At 33.6% G+C, this 19,215-nt stretch overlaps 1 protein-coding gene across 1 annotated transcript; it reads left to right on the top strand.

The window, feature by feature from the left end:
• Positions 1-5,697: 5,697 nt before the first annotated feature.
• Positions 5,698-12,195, top strand: LOC107898296 (uncharacterized). The gene is made up of 4 exons (XM_016823813.1): positions 5,698-6,180; positions 11,436-11,556; positions 11,640-11,945; positions 12,170-12,195. The coding sequence occupies exons 1-4, from the start codon at positions 5,698-5,700 to the stop codon at positions 12,193-12,195; spliced, it is 936 nt and encodes a 311-aa protein (XP_016679302.1).
• Positions 12,196-19,215: the final 7,020 nt, after the last annotated feature.

Here is a 19,215-nt window from a genome sequence, read left to right as displayed (position 1 = left end):
GGACTACTTATCTTCTGACCTCACAATCCAGATCGGCTTGGGGTGAAGGTGTTCATGGATAGGCCATACCAATTCTGGGTTAATTCCCACCTTGATGACTTCCTAGGGTTGTCAAGGCTAGGGTTTAGGTTCTTCCTTTCCCAAATAGTTGATCTATTGAGTAACCCTACAAAACAGTTAATAGATTATACCTGCAGTCACAAATCCCCCATAGAGGGACTAGTTCTTCATGGTTTTCATAAACAATATAGAGTCAATATAAAGCGTAAACATGATAAGTGAATCGAAAGTATAGAGTTTAAGAAAAATTCTAAGTTTTATTATCAATAAAAGAGAATCCACAAGAGTTGATTGTATCGTCAAATTAGATCTCTCAAAATAAAACCAAGAACAAACTTTAGATAAATCTAAAACCTAAGAAAAGAAAAGCTAAGCTGGAATTAAAAGAGAGATTCTAAGCTAAGTAATTGATGTCCATAATATGTGACAAGTGAGCCGATTAATATATTTAAGGTGGCTATCATCCTTAACCCAGGGTTAGCTACTGTTCCCGAGCTTTAAGTTTGATTGTGTAAATCGACACGCCCTTTGGCTCGTATTAATTCCTATTCAGGGTAGATGTCGTGACACATCAAAACCTGTGTCGCAAAATAGAAGTTAGTATACTCTTCTTTAGATGTCTTTAGGGGTATGTCGTGACACCCTTAGGCTATGTCACGACATCGAAGGTAATCTCAAAATTTCTCCATTTTGCTCCCTATGTTGTAACATCGAACCCTCCGTGTCACGGCATAATGACCAATACCAGTTTAGTATGCCTTTTAATGGTCTCATGCACACTTACAAAGTTCATTAGCTCATTCTTTGGCCTCATTCGGCCCCTATGATTAATAAAAGACTCAGTTTGCATGTTTTATTAATTTTAATTAAACTTACTAAAACATAAATAAAACATAATGATAATGGTTGTTTTCAAGCTCCTAAAGTGCAAAAATTAGTTTAATCTGGCACATCAAATTGTGGCAGATCAACCATTTTGGTTTCTAGTATGTTTAGTAGTAACTACTTCGATATTTTTTTTGAGCAGAATGATCAATCAATATGACAATGTTCTCAATTTTATGGGTAGTCAGAATTGACTAGAAAACAAGATGGCTATGTGCTTTTGTGGTCGTTAGAGTTACCAAGCTCTCTATGCTCTAGCTTTCAATAACGTATTATTGACTATAATGTTTTAGTAGTTCCTATGTTAGGTTTAAGGTTCACCTGAGAATATTTTTGAGGCACTAAGAAATTTCTTATGGAGTGTTTGGATATGGAGTTTTTAAACTCAGGTTGGATGTAGCGATTTCCATATTTTAAACATTACAATTGGGTTAGTGCCAATTCTTGTCAAAGTTTGGTTAAGCTGGTTGCCCGTGTTTTTTTTTTTTTGTTTTTATCATGAATGGAGGTTGTGAAGATTTAGATTTCAGAATATTTGGCTTGTAGAGTAAGATTTTTCTAACTTTGTGGCTTCTAATTGGTTTTCTTATCTCTCACCTTCATTCTTTGAAAAGTTGATTTACTATGGAGCCTAGTTATCTTTATGGAATTATTCTAGGGATTTTGATCCTCCTATCAGCACTTTGAAGCAGAGGGTAGAGGCAGTTAGGAATGGTACTTGTCCTGGTAACTCTAAGTTAGATCTTCTGAGTGAGCTGGATAAATTGTTAGCTCAACATTAAATCTATTGAACGTAGATATTCAATCTATTCTAATTGAAACATGGGAAGTGAACTTCAAGTATTTTCATACTTAGGCTGCGGAGAGGTGAGGTGCCAATCATGTACCTATGCTAATTGATCAGTCCAGTAGTCCTTGTACTAATATGGCTAGGATGGGGAACATTGTACTTTAATATTTTATTAGTTTGTTTTTAGCTTACTCAGGTAGTGATTTTTCTTAATTCTTGGGGTTTCCTCCATTTATTGACAATTCAAAAAATACAAATTTACTAACGCTTGTATGTAACTCCCCACAACCGTCTCCTTTGCCAAATCCAAATGTGAGATGTAACATTACATTGCAAAGTAACTCAAGCTACTATAACACAAATACATTCCATTCAATCATTAAAATAATTCATATCATGCATTTATACACTCATTAATTTCATTCCATCAATTTACGGGGTTATACGGGTTAATTTTAGAGTTAGGACTTGAATCTAAACTCAAATGTCAAATTTAGAATTTATGACTTGAGACAAGAGTCTCCATATTTCGAGACAAATCATAAATTATTTTGGGATTTTTATCTTCAAATTTTAACATGTCTCAAGACTACATGTTATGTTTTAAGGCAAGGTTCTTTATGTTTGGAGACTAGGCCTCGACCTCTCCAATTTTCCTTTTTTTTTTCTTTGATGTTTTAATGTCTCGAGATAAGTGATTTACCACAATTTGTGGTGGTAAATTAGGTTCTTCTTAACATTTAATGAGTTCGTTTTCAAGTAATTTAGAGTTGTTTTAGTTAGAATTTTCTTTCAGTATTTTTCTAGTTAAAGTTACTAAAATAAGCATTTTTATGTGATTTATGACCTTCTAGGCTACTTTGGGCCTAAGGGAAGACTAATATATTGATTAAGTGTGCAAGACCCCAATTAAGGCGAAGGAGTGGACTACTCTCAATGTTGCAACACCCAACTTTGATATCACAACACTGTCTCTAGATTGCCTAAGGAGCATACTGCCTACTATGTTGTGACACCGAGCTAAACGTGGTAAAAAGAGTATATTGCCTTCAATGTTGTGACATAGGCTTAAGGGTGTCATGACACTACTATGACGAGACAAAATATCAACTGAGTATGTTTTCATCTACACAATCTAAATTAACATGCTTAGTCGTCTTTCCTTGACCTAATTAGGTCATAATGCCTGTAATCTATAAGTAATATCTGAGAACAACAGATTAGGGACACATATAATTATTTAGATTTTATTTCGTTCATAATTTTCACTTAGTTTATTTTATGTTCGTTTAATCAAAGTTTTCTATTGCAACGGGGAGATAATGGCAAGCGGAGATTGTTTCAGAACCATGCCTATATCGATCTATTCATGAGCATTCTCTTTTCCCAATTCTCTCATTTATATCTCTTTTATTGATATTATCATTTGATTGTTTGTATACATATGAGAATAACTTGTGCTTCATCAATATCTTGCATGATTCAATTGTTAAACTGATTAATTCGTTAAGTAAATTGTCATCTAAGATTAAGTCTATATTCAGGAGAACTTAGTATACTAGGAAGAGATGCCCATAGTAGAAGATCTAGATAGGTGAGACCGAGAGGGTAACCTATTAAGTAAAACTTACGCCAAGCGGTGAGATCAAGAGGGTATCTTAGGTGGTAATCGTTAGAAAAGATGAGACCGAGAGAGTATTTGCATGTAAGGGTGGTAAGTACTTAAATTAAGGGTAATTATTGTCATAGTTAATACATAGGATTTCAATTGATTCTAGGCTAGGGAGCTTGCATTGTCGAAACTAGGAATAGAAAAATTTAATAACTTAACCTAGGATTAGCTTTTAGTGTAATTTAATTATTATCTTTATTCTATTATGAAATTCCACTACTAATTCGTGACTTAATTTGATTAGTGATTATTTTAGGCAATTAATTTAAGAGTGATTTTATCCTATTTGGAATCCCTTGGGTAAATCCTCAGAATACTTATCAAGAGTTCTATTGTAACACCTCTATATTACAATTTGAACTGTACGCTTGCAGAAACCACACTTAACTCTTATCTTTCAATTTTGTAGTATTTACACTCTTGACGTTTGCACATTAGGAGGCAGTCAAGTTGTTGGTGTCATTTTTGAGGATTGCGATGGTGATAGTTGTTATCGAATTGATTGTTTTTAAAATAATACTAATCGAAAGAAAAATCAGCTATATAGTGTGAAAATTTATTTATTTTATTTTTTGTTATTTCTCATTACTTCTTGCTTTTTTAGTTACCTTCTTGACTATCAAATTCAATCATTGGAGAATTTGACGATGATTTCAAGCAGTGTGATGAATGGAAGGTGAACGAAGGATTGAGTTGGGTAATGGAGCTTCGACAAACCAATGTAGTGATGATAGAGAAGATAAGATTTCTGGATATCTGGTTGAACGTGTTAGAGTATGCCCAAAGATCAATCATGAGATGGTTGAAAAAAACATACTTGATTTATCATGTTTATTAATATAAGGCGTTACCATTATTATTTCAGTTTCTTTTCTGTGTGTATAAATAAACTGTTTTATAATAATGTCCTGAGAATAATATGATTATTCTTAAAAGATCCTTAGTCAAGTATTATTGTTGGATAGGACAACGATAATGCATTAAGACTAACATGCAGTTGATTGATGATAAAGAGTTGTCATTGATATGGAATGTCAGAATCGATGCATAAATATGTGTCTTAGAGAACAACATATTGGACTGACCCATTATGAGTATGTTTCTTGGATTATTATGTAATTGTCACGACATTACTCATAGTGATTAATATGTATATGATCCTCAAACTTGAGATCATCATAATCCCAACATCGTGAGTAGTATATCTTGATACAGTCAAACGTACACCGTAACTGGTTGTTCCATAAAGGCTGATGTTGGATATACCACAATCGATGTAGAGAAATATGGTTGGTCGATATAGAATAAGTCCCTCATACATAATGGGAGTAATATCTTAGGCCACTTGATTAAGTGAGACTAGAAATGCATGGCCATGCTCAAATAAGTTGATATGAGATGTCATACTTATTTGTATATCATAGTCTGCTTAAGATATCAAGGAACATGGAATGGACAATGCAAGTGTGACTATTCCATGACTTGTGTCCAATCCAGAGATAAATGACTTAAGGATTATTGCATAAAAGGTTAATCATAAAAAAGTTATGTCGAATCATGATCTCTTGTGACTTAGGTAGCAATGATGCATTGCTAGATGCCACTCATTGTTTGTAACATTGGAATCATTCTAGTTTATTGCTAACATTACAGGAACCTACAAGGTCACACCCTATATTTGAAATGAACGGAATAAGTCATAGTTGGTATTGTTTCTGGGGGTCGCTTGAATTAAATTAATTATAGAATTAATTTAAATTGATAATCAAATTTCCAACGCATTATGTACAAGGTTGTTGTACGCATAATGAGGACATGAATTTGGTTAGCATATGAATTCAAATAAATATATGGTTTACCGAAATTATATTATAATTAATGGAATTATAATTTTCGGTTTAAAATATTATTATATTTATTTAATTCCTAAAAACCCTAAAAATAAAAGATTTATAAGGATCCCGTTTTTCCTTTGCTTGGGTCTAGCAGCCGTCAAAGAAAAATCACTTTCAAAACTATTTTGGGGATTTCTTCTGTTCGTAGTCAACTGGGTGTATTACGTAGAGGCTGGGATCACGATAGATTATGGCTTGGTTTGACAGCAGATCAGACTACTCGTTGTTGAGGCATTGCTGTCTACTCTGAATAAACATTAGTTAATTTCGCAACCTTTTCACCCCAATTCGTTCCTCACACATGGATTCCTGGTTGGGATCACCAAATTATTATTTTTCTGCTGCACCATAGGGGTGCCGGCGATCCAACAGAAAGTTGTTTCGATTCGTATGAAATGCCCGCACGCAAAACTACTAAGTCTTCCAAGTCTGAGCTATTATCGGATATGGAAAACATGATGGCACAAATGAGGACAATGCTCCACCAAATATCTGAGGCGCTAGCTCCAAGGGAAGAGGTTGTGTATGATGTTCCTAACTTCAATCCTGAGGACCATGATATTGTCATCAACCACCTTTATTTAGATGATAGAAGTCAGCAAAAGTTTGGAACCAGAGATCATGGGGAGGAATTGAATATGGCTGAAGTAGTCTCTGATCCAATTGGTGTAGCAACAAACATAGGTTTAACAGTAGCAACTGACACAAAGCTTCAACCGATTTTGAGTGAAAGTGTAAAGGAGCCAATACACTTTTTGGCCATAGTTGGGAAGGTGCCAACCAAAGAGGTCGAAGAGTTCATTTCATTCTCATTCGATGATAGAGGGAAATCTCAAGCAACTAAAACCTCACACGACATGGAGCGGAGGAAGCTTGAGGTAATAATACCTTGAAAAATAATTAGGTGTTGGCTCAGATTTGGTACCAAATGGCTCGTGATGTGGATGTCGTATTGGTAGAAAAATAAGGTAATATCAATGGAATCAATCGAAGAGGTTGGTTTGGATATATTGATAGGGGAACAATTTTAAAATCAAAGTGTCAAAACCAACTGGAAGTTCTTCTATGGTGGCGACATGGATCACCCCGATTTTTAAAGAACCTCTATTTTTTGTTTTAAATTTTGTTTTATACTTTTTATTTATTTATTTATTTTTAGTATTAATCTTATTTGTGTTTAGCTCTGTTCCATAACAGGTGTAAATATCACAGAGTGACAGAACCGAAAAATTGAAGAAGCTAGAAGCTCGGTTCCATGTCGCGACGTCGCACCTTGATTTCGCGACATCCAAAATAGAACATCACATTGCAACATTGATGGGATTTAACTGTTGGTTGTGCTTTAATTCTTTTACATTGAGGGCAATGTATATGTTCTAAATTGTGGGGGAGTACATAGGATTTCATATTTGGTTTGTGAGTTTTATTGGATTTTTTGTAATTATTTAATATACGAAAAATAAATTGTTTTGGTTTTTATTGCATGGTGCTTTGATTATATTAATACTATGAATAATGGTTGAAAGTAATACAGTGTGTAATGATCTATTTCAAGCACGAAACTATTTATTGATATGAGATAAATTGATTATTTTTAAGGAAAATTAATTAAGCTACTTAGTTAAATTGCATGATAGATTAGAAGAAACTATGTAAGAATTATTAATTTGATGCCATATAAGATAAAATAATTATAAATATTTTTAGATACATGAGTGATTGAATTGATTATTATTCTTTGGTTTAATTCGAAGCATGACATAAATTATATATTGTAGGATACTCAGGGATGACCTAAGGAATTGTTTGAATAGTCAATTATCAAATGGCCATACCTTAATGCTATGAATCCCTAGTCTCCTTATTTGAGGCTAATAACTTCTTTTTGATGAAATGACCATATGGAAGCCATAAACCGAAATTTAAACTTACTTGAACTTTCCCTTATCTTTGGTCCATTATTACATTACGAAATAGACATCAGACCATAGATATTGAGGGTTTAGGTAGAAACATCTTGGAGGTTTCAAAATAAAAGTAAGCGAAAACGTAAGAAACGATACAATATAATGAATATGGGACTCGTAAAAGTATGCACTTAAATGAAAAATTAGGTGAGGAAACAAAAGTATTGTGAAGGTTAAAAGCAAAGTGAGTGAAATAAAAGCATGGAACGAGTTAAAAGCAATGTGTGTGAAAATAAGGAAATAATTAGAATGTCATCAAATACAAATCACAAGTATGATTAGGACCCTTTTTCATTCAGAATGCACTAAAACTTACAAAGCTAATTATATTCAGGAATATTGTGTTGTGTCTGTATATTTAATATTCAGAGATAAGGAAGGGGAGAGAAGGAGAACTAAGGATGTGAGCTCTAAAAAGATAAAATTAGGGGTGAAAAGGAAACAATATCATGTGCCTAACTATTTCTAGTGTTTGAACCATTTTGAGCCATAATCCTATTAACTTATACTGTCCTAAGCCTCAAAACGTGACGAGCCTAGAATACCCATGTGACTTAAGAATTCTCGTTACATAATCTTCCAGAATTACTAACAATTGAATTGTATGAATATTTATTGGTTCGCATGATTGTATCTACTACTCATCTGTATGATTTAGATTGATGGTGATAGATTAAACATTTGGTCATGGGAATTACTTCTAAGATTGTTAGTAATGTAACTTTGTAAACTAATACAAATTCACTTTAAAAAATTCTCAAGTTATCGAGGTATCAAAATTAATTTGTATATTGTAAACTCTAAATTGTGTTGGGTTTTTCTAGTCATTTTTACCACCTTTTTACTTAAAAATAACATTAATCCTGAGCGATTATTAATGAATTTAGTGAATTTTGCTTAAATCTTAATCATGGACATGAATTTTGGAATATGCAAATTTATGCTTTATTATATGAATTTTTTGCATAAATTAAATCATTTTCATGTTATTTATTAATGTGCTATATTTTAATAATGCAGTGGGACTGTGAGGTGATATAATATGGAGCTCAATACAATTATTGCATGGACATGAACCAATACACCCTACTTGGCAAACCAAGCGAAATTGGGTCATAAGGATGTTAATTTGACCAATTTTAAGTGATGATACATGGTTGACCTTTCTAATTATTTATTGGGTCATAAAATCGTCCAACAAAGGGGAATCAAGCCCAAATTTTGCACAAGCCTATGGCTGCCAAAAATTCTACTTTGGGACAATTAATTGGAAGTCCCTATACTTTGAAATCATTAAAAATCAGCACATGAAGATTGCTCAAGAAACTGTCCACCCAATGGCTAAATTTAACATTATTCCATGCTTAAATCAAGTAACCAAGTCACCCTCATTTCCAATTGTTATGGTCGGCCATTAATGGGAGAGAACCAAGGGGTCTTTGATACCATTTTTAGTAAATTCAGCTATCAACTTCAAGTATAAATATCACACTCCTCTCACCTTTTCATTCATCCCTACATCCTTTACTCATATCCCTTAATCCTTAAAATCATCCCTCATTCCTTCATTCATTACTCATCCATTCAATTTTTTTTCTTTCATTTTCTTCCTTCTTTCTATGCCTAGCACCCCAAACTTCCCTTAAGTTTTAGCCACCAAAACTGTGATAAGGTTGTCTTTTGGGCTGGCACCTTGAGGAGCAATTACTAAAGGAGCAACATGAGGATCAGAGGAAAACGTCTTCATTTGGAGTTCGCAAGAGTACTGATTTGAGCGAAGTTTATTCTTCCTTTACTTTGTTATTTTGATTTAATCATGTTTGCAACGTGCTTTATGATCTTTTCATCAACAATGGTAGCTTAAATCCGTTGAGCTAGGATGATTGCATTTATTCAATGAAGTTTGTTAAATCATGTTTATAGTGTTTATGCCTCAGTCCATCATGTTTTTAATTAAATTCAAGTATATTTTTCATTCATACGTGATTGGGTGCATTGGAATTAGCTGAGTGATCCTAACCAGACGACGGCTAATGGGCACAATATTTGAAAAGTGCGTGCTTAATTTAGATCTTGGTCTAATTTTTTGTTTTATGTGGTTAAATTGTTTCAAACCTGATCCGTCCCTATTACTTCACATGAATTCTAAGAAACCCTTAGTTTAATATGGTTAGTAAAATGCATGTTTCACTATGTAAAATATTTTGAAATGACTTAATTTGATTTCCAAACTCATAAAAGATCGAGTTACCATGGAATGTTTTCTTACCATTGTTAAACATGAGGAAAATGACCTTAGTTGAAAGATGTAATTATCCCTGCCTATTCATGCTATTGATTATTGAATTTTGTGTCTTTGCTGCTAAATTCATTTCATACATCTCATTTAATCCTTGGCATTTAGATTAAATTTCATTAGGGATCATCTTGCATTTAGATAGCTTAATCATCATCACTCAAAATATTGTGTTTTTATCACCAAATTGTTAACTTTAATCTTACAAAATATTGATTAACATACACAGTCCCTGCGGAAATGATAACTCTTTTACTTATTACTTGATAACGATTATGTACAATTGCACAAACTGAGCGTTACAAGTTTTTGGCACCGTTGCTAGGGAATGTTGCCTTAATCATTTTTGTAAAATTATTCTTTTGAATTTGGTTTTTATTCCATATTTATCTAACTTCCAACCTTACTAATTTATTCTTTTTTATTTATGTTTTTGTTGTGATTTATTTTTAGGTGTTTGTGAGCGTAGATTGAATTATTGATTTCCTACCTGTAAACCTTGAAATCAAGCGAACGTTTAGACAGAGGAGACGTGGAAGATCAACTCAAAGACAAGCAGAGATGAAACTTGGAAATCAAAATAATGGATAAGGAAATAAAGTCAGTCATATGCGCAATCCCATCCTTATTGTTGATGACAGGGATCGTGCCAGAAGATAGTACGTTGTGCCCTTGTTCAATTAATTAAATTTGGAAATTAGGAGACCATAGATTAAGGCTCCACAATTTGAATTGAAACTAGTGTTGTTTCAAATCCTCCAAATGGTGGGCCAATTCAGTGGTATGCCCATGGAAGATCCATACATTCACCTTTGATTATTCATGGAGGCGAGCGATTCATTTAAGATATTCGGTATGATGTAAGATGCATTGAGGTTGAAGTTGTTTTCATACTCATTGCAAGATTGAGTGTGAGCAAGGCTTAATTCGTTGCCACCAAGTTCAATATCTACATGACAAGAATTAGCAGAAAGATTTTTGGTTAAGTATTTCCCACCTAGCAAAAACGCTAAGTTGGAAAATGAGATAATTACTTTTCAAGAATTGGAGGACGAATATCTGTACGAGGCATGAGAGAGATTCAAAGAATTATTTCTTAAGTGCCTTTATCATGGGATTCCACACTGCATCCAGTAGGAGACATTTTATAATGGTCTCAATGCACACACAAGATTGATGGTAAATGCTTCTACGAATGGTGCTCTCTAATCGAAGTCTTATAATGAGGCTTACGAGATCATTAAAAGGATCGATAGCAACATTTATCAATGGCCAACAAATCGCAAAACTTCTAGAGTGCATGAAGTGGACACGCTGGCATCACTCTAAGCTCAAATATCTTCTATTTCTTCAATGTTGAAACAGTTTACCGTTAATGGTTCTAATAATTTTGCAGCTTAATCACCAAGTCAATTCGAGGTTATTTCCTACATATATTGTGGGGATGGTTTGAAAATTGTCCATCAAATCTTGAGTCAGTATATTACGTAGGGAATAAACAACAAAGTAGAAGTGGGCATGGACCACATTCCAACTTCTACAATCCTTCATGGCACAATCATCCGAAATTTTCTTGAGTAATCAAGGAAATGGACCGAACATTACTTACATGCAACATAGACCCAACCAATCCTAAGGATTGAACCAACAACCTCTAAAACCACAACAAGTTGAGTCATCTAACAGTTTGGAGAACTTGTTGAAGGCGTATATGGAGAAGAATGATGCATTAATCCAAAGCCACGCTGCAATACTAAATAATTTACAAAACCAAATGGGTCAGTTAACTATGGAGGTTTGTAACCGATCGTAAGGAACCCTACCAAGCGATACAGAAAATCTAAGAAATTTATGTAATGAACATTGCAAGGTAGTTTCCTTACAATGTGGTAAGAATTTGAATTCCAAGAAGGTTGTGATTGAAGATGAACCTACTGAGAAGGAGGAAAGTCAACCATTATTTGAAATTCTTGGACCAGTAGAGCCAGAACGTACAAAGCCTGATAAGGTAAGATTTAACCTAGTAAATTCTAATAAGCTAACATCTTCTCTTGATGTAAATTTATCTATTCAGAAAGTTGTTTGATTCAACCCAAATTTCCATCACCTCCATATCCTCAAAAGTTCCAATCAAACAAGAAGAAACAAGAGGTGCAATTAAAGAAGTTTTTGGACGTTCTAAAGAAACTTAACAATAATATCCCATTGGTGGAGGCTTTAGAGCAAATGCCCAATTATGTGAAGTTCATGAAAGAAATCCTGTCCAAGAAGAAAATACTTATTGAGCATGAGACAGTCGCTTTAACGAATGAGTGCAGTGTGTTCTTACAGAACAAGCTTCCTCTGAAACTGAAAGACCCTAGAAGCTTTACTATACCCTGTAATATTGGAGAATCTTACTGTGGTAAAGCTTTTTGTGAATTAGGAGTGAGCATCAACTTGATGCCTAAATCTATTTGCAAGCAGTTAGCAATAGGTGAAGTAAGACCTACAACTATGACATTTCAGTTGGCAGATCGATCTTTAGCATACCCAGAAGGAAAGATCGAGGATGTTTTAGTAAGAGTAGATAATTTAATTTTGCTGTTGATTTCATTGTCTTAGATTCTGAAGTAGATAAGGAATTGTGATCATCCTAGGGAGACCTTTCCTAGCTATGGGGAGAACGTTAATAGAGGTGCAAAAAGGAAAACACACCATGAAAGTTCAAGACGATCATGTAACATTTAGTGTTCTGAAAGTAACAAAGTTTCTTGATCCAATAGAGGAATGGTCAGTGATGGAAAAGCTTGAAAGCTTAGTTTCTATGGAATGGGAGAATAATTTTAAAGACCCATTGGAGAACACTTTAGGGTCTCAACCATTTGAAGATGAAAAAGGTAATGAAAATATGGCTTTGATGGAAGCCAATTCGAGGGATTATGTTCAACCAGCATGGTTTGAACTACTTGAATTTGAAGTTCGAGATTTTGTGCAACCCAAGTTTTCAATCGAGGAACCACCCAAACTCGAACTTAAGGTACTTCCTTCCCATTTGAAATACATTTATTTAGGTACATGTTCTACTTTGCTTGTGATTTTTAAGTAAAACTGATAGAACAACAAAAGGAGCAACTAATTGTTATTTTATAGAAATTTAAAAGGGCAACTAGTTGGACCATAACTGATATTCGAGGTATAAGGCTTTCTTTCGATATGCATAAAATTGTTTTAGAGGAGGGAGAAAGAGCTATGATTAATGGGCAAAGGAGACTCAACCCTTATCATAGAAGAGGTAGTTTGAAAGGAAGTGATCAAATGGTTAGATGTAGGAATTATCTATCCCATCTCAGATAGTTCATGGGTAAGTCTGGTACAATGTGTACACAAGAAAGGAAAAACTACGATTGTTGAGAATGAATGTAATGAGTTAATCCTGATAAAAACTGTCATAGGTTGGATAACCTGTATTGATTACAAAAAATTGAACAAAGCCACTCGGAAGGATCATTTCTCGTTGCCTTTTTTGAATCAGATGTTGGATTGACTAGCAGGTAATGAATATTACTATTTTTTAGATGGATATTTAGGATATAACGAAATAGTTTTAGCCTTAGAAGACCAACATAAAACCACTTTTACTTGCTCGTATGGTATGTTTACTTTTAGGCGAATGTCTTTCGGTTTATTTAATGCACCTACCACATTTTAGCGATGCATGATGGCAATATTTACTGATATGATACAAAATTTTGTTGAGGTTTTCATGGATAGTTTTTCTTTTTTGGTAATACTTACGATGTTTGTTTGAGTAATTTGGTTAAGGTACTAAAGAGATTCGAGGACACAAATCTTGTCCTTCACTCGGAGAAATTCCATTTTATGGTTTTAGAGGGAATTGTCTTATGACATAAAATTTCCAGAAATAAGATCGAAGTCGATAAAGCAAAAATGGACGTAATTAAGAAATTACCACTACTAGTTAGTGTGAAAGGAGTTTGAAGTTTTTGATTTCAACAAAGCATGTTTAAAAGCTTTTGAATAGTTGAAAAATCGATTAATTTAAGCCCCAATAATTGTTACACCTAATTGGAACTCACTTTTGAGTTAATGTGCGATGCAAGCGACTTCGTTGTTGGAGCTGTGATGGGGCAAAGAAGGAACAAAGTATTTCACACTGTCTACTATGCAAGCAGAACTTTAACAAGAGCCCAGTTTAACTACACAGTAACTGAAAAAGCTCTTTTCTATAGTCTCTTTTCTTTTGACAAGTTTTGTTCTTATCTCATAGGTATGAAAGTCATAATATTTACTGACCATAAGACCATTAAATACTTAATCACGAAGAAAGATGCTAAATCGAGGTTGATTCGAGGGATACACTTACTCTAAGAATTTGACCTTGAGATCCAAGATAGAAAAGGTGTTGAAAATCAAGTAGCCGATCATCAATCAAGATTGGAATGAAATGAGGTAACTCATTCACTTGTTCCATGGAATAGCCCGTTTTCTAGTGGTGTAGAAAACAGTGGTTTCAAGGCCACCAAATTCAATGAGTAAGTTTAGTAAATATTATTATTTAATATTTATGAGTCAAATATGGTTTTAAAAAGGCTTTTGATTTGATAATTTATGTTATATAAGTGAGTTATTAAGTTCAAGTGGTATGACCCTAAGGTCAAGTGGTTTTAGAAAATGAGGTATCTAGATCTCGTTTCTATAAACCAAGTTGTAAATATTTTTATAAATATTTACGAAATGTCATTAAGGTGGTAGTAAAGTTTCATTGAAAAATTTTAACATTTTGATAGTTAATTAATTAAAAATGACTAAATCATAAAAATTGAAAAAGTTAATCGCTATTAGTTTAAAGGTGTTAAATTGATTAAAGAATTAAAATTGGGTGACCTTAATGGGTAAATTACCTATTCTTTACTTGGTGGATGGTTAAAGCTTCATTTTCTTTTAATTTTATGTGTTTTATATGTTATTATATTATTATGAAATGATAAAAATAAAATAAAGGTTAATAAAATAAGAAAACATAATAGTTTTCTTCCCCCATTTGGTTTTTTCCATCACCGAACCACCATGGGAGAGTTTTAAGTTCAGCCAACCATGTTTCTTTGCATGTAAGTCCTTGAGCTACCAATTTCTAATAATTTTGATGTTTTTGAGGTCGTTGCAACTAGGTCTAGTTAGCCCATATTTTTTATTTTGAAACTATTAAAGATTTTGAATGTTTCTATTGATGAATCTTGTGATTTTTTGTGTTAAATGATGAATTTAAAATGTTGATTGACAATTACAAGTATTTTGTTAAGTGATTTTTGATGAATTTATCGATTAGGGACTAAATTGTTAAAACAGTAAAATACAAGGATTTGATGTGAAATTAATACAAATGTGGGCTATTTTGGGTACCATGAACATTTGACTAAGCTTAAATTTGGAAAAAATGGTTTGCATATTTTAGGCTCAGGGACTAAATTGAATTAAAGTAAAACTTTAGGGGTAATTTTCTAAAAATTTAAAAAATTACTAAATTGCATAAAATAAAATATTTTACTCTCTAAATTATTAGATTGAATGAAATTATTAATTTAGATCAAGATCGGATGGAAAATCAAGGAGAAGGGAAAATTACCAAGATGCCCTCGTACTTTGACATTTCTGCAATTTAGCCAGGTAAGTTCGTATAAACTATAAACACTTAAATGTGAGTTAAACTGATTATTTAATGTGCTATTCTATTGCACATGATTTAATGTATAGATGTTATTATTCAATTTATTATGTCATGAAACGATATAAATTCAACGACGTACGACAACTATCGAGCCCCATTTGAACCTTAGGAATTCATAAGATATAAATGACATTTCATTAGGGTTTACATGATTCGGTTGCTGGTCTTGGATTTCCTACCGATAGCTGAGGTCTGGCATGTGTTGCGGATACTCCACAGCTCGTGTGAGCAGCATTGTGTAGCTACATTTCGACCCACAGCTCGTATGAGTAGGCCCATTTTCATAGCTCGTGTGAGCAAACTTATTCACAGCTCATCTGAGCATATATGTACATGAATTGACGGATTACAGTTATATGAGTTAGCACACTTTGTGTGAGCTATCTCGGGTATCCAACGACATTCTATTTGGTTCAACGGGCATGAATTGGAAAGGAAACGATAAATGTTCAATATGAGAAAATACTTGTATACATGAAATATTTTGAAATGATGAGATACATGGTAAGGATGTTATGTTATGAAGGATGTTATAACCAAAGGAATCAAATTCAAGTATAGTGGTTATCCATGTTGAATTCATGTGAAATATGTTCAAGTATGCTAACATGTGTTGTTGTTTGGTGCTTAAGCATGTGCCAAGCTATTGGTTGGATTGTATTATGTTTACTTATAAGTTATGCATTGAAATGGTAAGTGCCCAAATGGAAATATGCTTACGTTCATGAAAGAATGAGAAGGTTTCAATTATGTAATTTCTTATGAAATGGTTTATCTCGTGGTTAATTCCAAAAGAGCTATGTTCAAATGCACTAGCTTGTGGCTATGTTTGATGATATGCTTATGTCTTGTATGTTATGCATATGAAACAAGTGTGGAAAGGTAATGAAACAGTAAGTTCATACTTGAAGTGTAAAATGATGAAAAAAGGAAAGAGGAGTTGAATTGATGTTGTTATTTAAGATAAAGAAAGTAAATGCAATGGAAAGTAATGAAATGCAAACAAAAATAAGAAAATTTGAAAGGGTTTAAGTTTTATAAAATCCTACTATGCTAGGGATGATATGTATATGTGATGTTGTGGATCTATTCACTTTGTGAGTTGTTGAATATGGTTTCATGAATCTTGCGGTATTGGTAGAGGATTATTCTTGGTATGTATAAATTTCATATTTGAAATGGATTGATATGACTAAATTTTATACGAGCTAACTAAGCAGTCATTGCTTACGTAGTTGTTTTTCCTTTACTTTTCAGATTATCGGAAGCTTGATCGGGTTGGAAGCTAGTCGAAGATCCATCACACTATTTATCGATTGTATCGGTAGATTTCTACGCTTTGGTCACAGTTATAATGGCATGTATAGGTGGACTATGTCTAATGTTTAATTAATGAGTTTGGTATATATATGTCATTTTGGTTGATGATTATGGCACGAAATGTTACCCTGGATTTGAGGTACTTAAGGTACTACTGATAGCTTGTTTGTTGTGGTTAATATGGTCAAATTGGTGTATGTTTTGAAATGACCAAAATTGGTATGGTTGTTATGTATCAATTATGTTATGTTTTGGCATGAAAACAAGTTAAGTGATAATTGGTTAAATATGCACATCTATAAGTGTTTTGGTTGATGTTATAACCACTATGTTTTGGCTTGTAATTATGGTATATATATATGTAATCTTATGATGGTTGATTTTATAGTCTTTATGATCCTAAATGATGGATTTAAAATGTGTGTAATGGACTATTCTTTGATATGGTTGAATATGGTCATTTTGGTATTTGGAATGTAGTGGACATATATGGCTAATGGTGCTAAATGTTAAATGGCTAATTTTTTTTGGTGTGAATTTAATAGGTAAATAAAGTGGTAAGTTTTGGCATAAACTTAGTTATAAGTTGATTGAAATTTTGGCTAAACCATGCATATGGCTATACATGTTTAATTGTTGCGATTGAGGTATCTTTTGGGCATATAGGTTGTATACACATATACCTTATTGGTTTACCTTATGGATGCATTATTTGGTGCATTTTTAATGATTGTTTACATGTGGAAAATTGGTTGTAGGTGTGTGCATGATTGGGTGAGAAAAATGGCTTGGAAATGACCTATTTTTCGTCCACACCACTAGGGACACGGGCGTGTGTCTTAGCTCTGTGTGACACACGACCATGTGACACGGCCATGTGCCCCCTGTAGCTTTTAAAAGTGATACGAGTCATAAAGGCCCAATCCAAGTTCAAGAACGTGATGGGCTCACATTGCCACAAGGCCCAATAACGAGATCAAAGGCCCGACAAATGCGGTCCAAACTAAATGGGACCATTCAAGAGCTTGTTAGCAAGGCCTTAGATGCATACACGAGAGAACAAGAAAATCAAGATTCACTTTCTTGTTTTCAAGAAAATCAAGAAACCGAATCTTGGCCCAATTTTGCTGTTCGAAGAGATTTCAAGAATCAAGAAAATCAAGATTTCAAATCTTGGAAATCTTGGTCCAAGAAACCAAATCTTGCAGCCAAAACGCATTGGATCTCCATTACGAGCGTCAATGACCCAATTTTGGTAGGAGATGGATCACGAGCCCAAATTCTTGAAGGCGAGGCCCAATAACCAAAATCCAGCCCAATCAAGAAATTTCTTCATACTTAGTTGAAAATCAGGCCAAAATGTCAAAGGGCCCAATTTGTAAACATCTTACTTGTTTAATTTAATTTTTTAATCTTTAGGAGCATTACATGTAAAATTCGGCCCAAAACAGCCCATAAAAGTGCATGGCCGAATTTACCTTGTTATTTTATTAATTAGGTTTAATTTTTATTAGTTACTTGTGAGGTTAGGATTTGTTGGAGGCCTATATAAGCATTGGCCAGCCACCCTTTGTAAAAACATCTTATTATTATTTTTTTCTATCAAATTTCAGATTTGTTGAGTGCAGAATTTTCTTTGGGGTTTTCTCCAAGAATTCTCTCTTGACTTTTCTTTAGAAGTTGTTTTAACAATCTTTTGATTGTGGGAGCCATCTTCAACCTTCTTCTTGCCATCGATATTCTTTGGAGGGGAGATTAGAGCCGTTTGAAGGAATTTGTGAATTCTTTCGGGAATTCAAGGGTTCTTAGGACTTTTCTTTATTTCTTGCTGTTTCGATTTGTTTCTTTATTCCTACTTGTGCCGATTCATCATCTAATATTTTGCTGTTCTTGTTTGTGTTTCAGCCTTGATTCAAACTCCAAGAACTCTTCATTTAATCGGTTCTTTTTTTTGGCCACATATAGTCGACTCAAAATTCCCTAAAATTTAGGGTTCTTGCCGTTTTCTATTTCTTCTTGTTGGGTGAAATTCGGCTGCTGGAATTTGGGCAATTCATATTGGGTGTTCAATTGGACCGAATCGCAACTTAAATTCACTTCTTGAACTGTTCAATTTCACCTATTTCTTTCTTTTCTTTTTTTTGCCGCCCAAATCCCTAATCTTCCAATTAAAAATCTGATTGTTTCAATCTACTAACGGTTTTGGTGTTCTTGGCAGATTCGGCTTGTGGGATTTCACTATTGGAGTTCGACTTCATCTTCTTGAACTCCGAATACATTTATTCATTCGTTCTTTGTTCCTTGCTGCTCATTTAATTGAATTTGGGGATTTAATTTCAGATCTGATTAGTTTAATCTTGTTCTTTGTTTTAATTTTCAGATCTGTTCGTTTAGAGCTTTCGTAGGAGTTTCTCGTGACTTGGCAACTCGATCTTGTTCCGCGCGCAACCCCATATCATTTGGTATCAGATTTTGGGCGTTTTGGGTGTTCTTGGTTTATTTCTAAACTGATCTCTATTTTTTAAAGCACAAACAGCAGTTTTACCCAAAAAAATTGTTCAAAAAAAATTCATTTGAGTGGGTAAACGTTGTCCGATTGATC

This window comes from Gossypium hirsutum, chromosome D04 (assembly GCF_007990345.1).
Source record: "Gossypium hirsutum isolate 1008001.06 chromosome D04, Gossypium_hirsutum_v2.1, whole genome shotgun sequence".
NCBI lineage: Eukaryota > Viridiplantae > Streptophyta > Magnoliopsida > Malvales > Malvaceae > Gossypium > Gossypium hirsutum.
This window is presented reverse-complemented; position numbering and strand designations above follow the sequence as displayed.

Coding starts and splice junctions, on each gene's coding strand:
- LOC107898296 (XM_016823813.1), top strand. CDS start 5,698: ATGCCCGCACGCAAAACTACTAAGTCTTCCAAGTCTGAGCTATTATCG. Junction 11,557..11,639: donor TGGACCAGTAGAGCCAGAAC/GTACAAAGCCTG, acceptor TTATCTATTCAG/AAAGTTGTTTGATTCAACCC. Junction 11,946..12,169: donor TAGAAGCTTTACTATACCCT/GTAATATTGGAG, acceptor TCATTGTCTTAG/ATTCTGAAGTAGATAAGGAA.